We start from the raw sequence: 6,316 nt of genomic DNA, 5'->3' as shown, positions 1-6,316 counted from the left end.
CACACGGTTTTAGGTTGTTACACTACTTGGAGACACGACTATGTGACCCTATTTGAATTGCACACGGTCTAGCGACACGACCCTATGACCCTATTTTTGATCTATACATGGTTTGGCCACATGGTTATGTTACTGAGCCACACGGCTTGGCCAAACGACTGTGTGAACCCTGATTTCAAATTTTCTACATTTTTCTGCTTTATTTCAAATTAGCCCCTAATTGTTTCCAATTTGATTTTTAGGTTCCATAAGCTCGATATAAGGCTCGTAATTGTATATATGTTATGAATGATGATGATTTTTGGATATTTGTTATTTAAATTAATATATGAATGATTTTATGCTATCATTTGTTTCAATGTGTTGTAATACTCCGTAACCTTAATTCGGAGATGGAGACAGGTTAAGAGTGCTACAATAATAATATCAACAAACTAATCAATACAAAACCATGCACAATTACAAAATGCGGGATGAAAGAACTTGCCCCCGGAAAAATCTCAAAGAAAACTAGAGGTAAGACCCATAGTTCAAATTTTAAATTGACATACAAAAATCTTAATTGTTATTAATATTTTTTTATCATATTTTTCTACTTAATATGTTTATTAACATGTTATATTTTAAGTTAAATATGTTCATGAGCCAAGCCAAGTTACTGTTTAAAAAAAATTTGCAATGTCGTGCTCGAGCCTATTTCGATCCACCCAAATAATCCATTTCATTGTTTTTTTTTTAAAAAAATGAATATAACTATTTTATATAAATTTTTTACTAAATTTAATTATTTTTTAAAATTATTTAATTTAAATTCAAGTTTAACTATACCGACCTAAGGTAAAAAAATTCCTTACCCAAGCAACTAGTCTAGGTTAAGTTCACAAATTTTTTTTAATTATCATAACAGGTTTAGGAGATATATAAATATATATATATATTCAAATAAAAAATAAAGTTAGGTTTGATAAATTTTTTAAAAAATAATCAACTGAAAATTAATACTTTCAATACTTTTATCTTTTTTACCTACGTTTGATAATATTTAATGAAATCTACTTTATACAACTTTTTCCAAATATATATATATATATATATAAAATGATAAGTAAATAGAAAATTACTTATTACAATAAGTTTAATTCTTTTTTTTATTTAATTCTTTTTAGACTATATTATCCTTTTAAACACTTTACATTTACTCTCAATTTTCTCATTCAGTTTATTCTTTTATTTAACAAAATTTTCTATGAAACATGAACCTTCAATTTTTCTTAATAAAATTATATTTCATTTTCATAGTGTTTTTTACATTTTATATTTATAGTAAAGATATTTAAAATTAGAGTTTGTTTAAAATTACCTGCAAGGTTTAAAAGAAAGAATAAAAGTGTAAAATAAAAATTTCATAATTTAAATTTTACATTTATCAAATAGTATAAATATATTTGGTACTTAATTTTAAGTAATTTATCAAATAAATATTAAAACTTAAATTCAATACTTAATTTTTCAGTACTTAAATTTTCAACACTTAGGGTTTGCTGAATAACAAAGGAAGATAGCTACTTATCACTTAATATAGAAAATATTAAGTTAATTTATTTTATTAACCTTTAAAAATAAGATATTCAAATTATCATATTTAACTTTTATACAAAACTATTCAAAATAATATAAAATATTATATTAATAAGATTAAAACTAATAAAAACATAATTTTTAAAGTTAGTATTTACTTTTATCAAACAACATAATTATATTCAGTACTTATATTTTATTTTTTGGGGGCAACAAGATGTAGTTGTAGATGAGTTTTGGTGGTAACTATGGAGAGAATTTTGTTCCCGAGTTAGGACTTTGTTTTTGGGGTTTGGGTTTGTACATTTGGTACATTTAGGCTTATTTCTCCATATTGTACTTTCGTTTGTTTACTCATTTAGTGAAAATTCGATGCCTCCTTTACTCATGATTTTTTATCCTCTTAACTGAGGGTTTTCCACCTAAGATTTGTGTGTTCGATCTTCTCTACTTTTCTCTTTCGAAGTTTATATGGGTCGATCCCCAACAAATTGGTATTATAGCAATTTTATGTTTTTACAATCGACCTGTTTAGGGATTGCGACAACGAATTTTGATATCAAGAAATTTGATGGAATCACAAATTTCAGATTGTAATAGTTTCAAATAAAGCAAAGTGTTTAAAGCAAAGTTGGTCGCAAAGGGTGACAGTTAAGTGGAGGGAGTTAATTTCCTCGATGTTTTCTCTCCTGTTGTGAAGCACATGTCTATTCATGTAGCCATTGTTGCACTATACAACCTTGATTTGAAGACTAGAAGTCTTTCAGTTTCCAAGTTCGAGAATGATTTGGGCTTGGTTGGTATTCTGCAAAGATTGAGTTCAGCCTGTGACAGGGCTTGGAGAAGAAGATATAGTAAACACAAGTCAAGGTGGAGATTTGTGGGGTGTGCATCACATTTATTGGACAGTTTGCAGACACTTACCAAACTTAGTCGGCGATGTCACGACGAGAAGTTTCCTGACGTTGTGACGACGTGAATGAGGATGTTGCGACGTGGTGATATGTTTTCTACAAACACCGAGTTAATTCTCCTAGTTAAACTCTGCTATCTTTTCCCATGTCGAACTCTGATTAATCTAGGAATATTTTATTATGATTAGAACTCTAATCTTGACCTATTTAAAGGGTAATTGTATCCCTGTTTTGAAAGGCCATTAAAGATGTAGTACTATAGGGCTTTTCTTTTGGGGGCGACAAGATGTAGTCGCAAATGAGTTTTGGTGAGAGTTTTCGTGGTTATGGAGATGATTTTATTCTTGAGTTAGCATTTTATTTTCGGAGTTTGGTTTTGTACGTTTAGTACATTTAGGCTTATTTTCTCCATATTATACTCTATTTTCTTTACTCATTTAGTGAAAAGCGATGTCTCATTTGCCCATGGTTTTTTTATCTTCTTAACTCTGGGCTTTCCACGTAAAATTAGTGTGTTCGATCTTCTCTACCTTTTCTATTTCCTTGTTTATACGGGTCAATCCCCAACATTCCTAATTCACCATACAATTTTCTAACATAAGTTGAGTATGTACAGTCTCAAAAATTCAGTATTTAACTTTTCAACACTTAAATTTCCAGTATATCTTGAAAAATTAAGTATTGAAAATTTAAGTTCTGAATTTAAGTCATAAAATTTATGTGATATATTACTTAAAATTAATTACAAAAGATAATTAGATAGTTTGATAAATATAAAATTTAAATTAAAAAAATTCTACATTTCACTTTATTCTAAATAAAAATCGAAATTTAAACATAAAGTTTTTATAGGATAATATAATACTAAAATAAATAAAATAAAATTGTATTAATTGAAAATATTCTCCATTAAGTGATAAGTAGCTCTTACCTACTCGTTATTTTATGCACTTTTTTTATAGAATAATTCTATTGGATTGTTTTAATTTTGGATTAACAAACATGTGTAAAAATTTGAATCATTAAAAATATTAATTTTAAATAGATTTAATTTTCAATGGTTTATCAAACAAGGCCAAAGTTAAGATGTATTTGTCTAATTTGATGTTGTAGTCCAAATAATTTTTAAAAAGAAGAAGAAGATAAACTTGGATTTACTTTTTAATTTAAAAATATTTTTATTTAATTTTAATTAAAAATATCTTTTGATGTCGAACAAGCTAGTCTAATGTAAGCAAGAAAACTATTCGCTAACTAATCAAATCTAAGTCATTTTGTGGATAATTCTACTAGTAAAGCTTCATATTTAAATTTTATATAATTTTTAAATTACCAAAAAATATAAAAAGTTATAATATTTTTTTCAATTTTCAAGTATAAATTATTTTTGTGGTTAAATAACAACAAAAAATATAAATTATAAAGTTTTAATTTCTAAGAAATTACAATATAATGAAAATAATTATAAAATTGTTTAATATTATAAAAAATAAAGTTATATTAATTTATTATATTTAAAATAAGTAATATCCAATTTGTACTAAATATGTCATAATTTCTTTTTTTTTAATTATATAGAATGAAAAAATATGAATAATAAAATAACTAAGGTAAATATATGGTTAATTAAAAATCTAAGAAAAATTAAGCTAAAAAGTAATAAAATATGTATAATAAAAAGTATTACCAAATTCATTGCATTAAATTAAAAAGTTTAGTATGACGAAATTGAATTTTTTGAAAGGGCCAAATATAATTTTACATTATTTTTAAATAATATGTTAACAAATACCAACTGTAAAGAGGGCTAGAACCATGCTTATCCTCTTTAGCTACGCCCTTGAGAAGAGGTTTACTTACAAACTTTTTTGGTAAGTTTTTGGGGCATATAAAACAATCGAAGGTGATTAACAAGATTTGAAGTCGAGTGATGTGCACAAAGTGTCTAAACCCTAATCACTTATGCCAATCTCATTGGTAAGTTGACAAATTTTTGAAATGTCATGTTGAAATCAAAGAAATGAGAGTGGTTTAATTTTTCTGAACTAAATCTTCAACTTTACCTAAACACAAAAACCCACAAACATAATTTTGACTTATAATTCATCAACTCTCATCAATCAAACAAGCAAAAAGGAGAATTGACACCTAAGCCAACTTCAAACTATTAATTGACCATCAAGAAAACAAAGATAACCTTTGAAGATGAAGATGAAGATCCATCAACAAGAAAAAGAATGGGTTGGGTTGAAGACGAGAAAGTTGAGAGTTCCCAAAGCAAAATAGATGAAAGTTCCTTTGAAATGGGTGATGAAACAACTGAAATTTGTACCCACCACGCATTGCCATCCACCCCCATACATCTTGTCAAATTCCTGATTATATTTACACATGCTAAGCAATAATTATAATCTAAAAGCTAAAAACAAAAGCAAAAGCAAAGGAATTTAGCTAAAAACAAAAGCAAAAGCAAAGGAAGTGTGATTTGATGATAACCTTTTTAATATATGCAGCAATAGAAATGCAGTCAAAACCTTCAAAGAGATCAAGAGCTCGAGATGCTGATGCCAGTGCTCCAGCTTGCATCTTTAATGGCATATCTGTGTCTTCAATCACTGCTTTACCTTCCAGCATCTCTTCTATATGTGATTTGAAAAGGAACTGAGAAGCCACTTTCTTGAAGGAACAATAACTATATTATCAATTGGATTTTAATTTTTTAAATTGGATAGGTAGAGAAACTGAATTTTAAAAAATTTGAAAATATAGGGGCTGCTGAAAGAATTAAACATTTTGTGTGCAAAAAGATAAAGCAAATGAGGCAAAGATTAAGCAAGGAATCTTTACTAAGTTTAGAGTCAAATGAAAGCAAAATAATCAGATTTGGAATTGGAAAATGCTAATCAATTAAGAAGAGCCAAAGCTTAATAATAATATGGTATTTAAGAAAATATTTTCCTTTTTTTCTTTTTGAAAAAAAATAGTGAATTTTCTTTTTAAATTCAATAAAATTAATGCATTAAATATGTTAAAAATAATAATTAAACACCTATATGCACATCAAATAAACCAGCATATATGCTTTCAACTTTTTCATTTAATAATTGGGCAAAGTTAGAGAAAGAGAGTGAGTGGTAAAGGAATAATGGCTGCTCAAGCTTCAAAATAAAAATAAAAAATTAATTTTAGGAAAGAAGAAAAGCCAATACTCCATAGTACTGTTATATGTATAACATACTTAAAAGAAAAAAAAACTTTCTATTCGACTGGTGAAATTAGTTTTTTTTTTCTTTGAAATTTCAAGTTTTTATTTAGGATAAGTTTTAGTTATTTATTTCTTTAAGTCATTTAATTAACAAACATTTTCAAAGTATTTCCAAAAGGTTTACAAAATATTTAAAAATATGTTTCCAACCTATTAAAATGTTTTTGAGTTAATACCAAAATATTTTACAGTGTTTGAAAATGTTTTTAAATCATTTTAGTAGCTAAGTCTCTATAACTAGCATTGTAAGTATTCTATTGAGACTAGCAAGTCAGTAGCCACAAGACAACCCAACGAGGCAATGTACCGAGACTTGGTATGCAAGTACTGATACCTTGCCTTGCAAGTATCCAAACTTGCTTTCTACGTTTCAAGACTTGCAATTATAACAACTATAAGTGACTACTTTTTAGCTAAGTATAGATACCTAAATTGAAGGGGCACTTTTTCGGCTTAAAATTAATGCTTCAAATGGTTCCAAATCACTTCCAATGTCTCCAAGCATTCAAAAACTCATTCTTTGATATAAATACAAGTAAAAAACACTACAAGACTTAAG

The 6,316-nt window shown here is 27.0% G+C and overlaps 1 protein-coding gene across 1 annotated transcript; it reads right to left on the bottom strand.

The window, feature by feature from the left end:
• Positions 1-4,425: 4,425 nt before the first annotated feature.
• On the bottom strand, positions 4,426-5,224 carry LOC107900348 (dynein light chain LC6, flagellar outer arm). The gene is made up of 2 exons (XM_016825978.2): positions 4,989-5,224; positions 4,426-4,867 (listed from the first exon to the last, which is right to left on the bottom strand). Exons 1-2 carry the CDS (start codon positions 5,124-5,126, stop codon positions 4,715-4,717), a joined length of 291 nt encoding a protein of 96 aa, XP_016681467.1. The 5' UTR covers positions 5,127-5,224; the 3' UTR covers positions 4,426-4,714.
• Between the last annotated feature and the right edge of the window lie 1,092 nt (positions 5,225-6,316).

The sequence above is a fragment of the Gossypium hirsutum genome, chromosome D06 (genome assembly GCF_007990345.1).
Source record: "Gossypium hirsutum isolate 1008001.06 chromosome D06, Gossypium_hirsutum_v2.1, whole genome shotgun sequence".
In the NCBI taxonomy this organism is placed as follows: Eukaryota; Viridiplantae; Streptophyta; class Magnoliopsida; order Malvales; family Malvaceae; genus Gossypium; species Gossypium hirsutum.
Note: the sequence above shows the minus strand (reverse complement) of the source record. Positions and strands in the feature narration are given on the sequence as shown.

Bases quoted from the DNA above. Each gene is read 5' to 3' on its own strand.
- LOC107900348 (XM_016825978.2), bottom strand. From the start codon at position 5,126: ATGCTGGAAGGTAAAGCAGTGATTGAAGACACAGATATGCCATTAAAG. The intron at 4,868-4,988 runs GTTATCATCAAA...AAATATAATCAG, and splicing joins TTGCTGCATATATTAAAAAG to GAATTTGACAAGATGTATGG.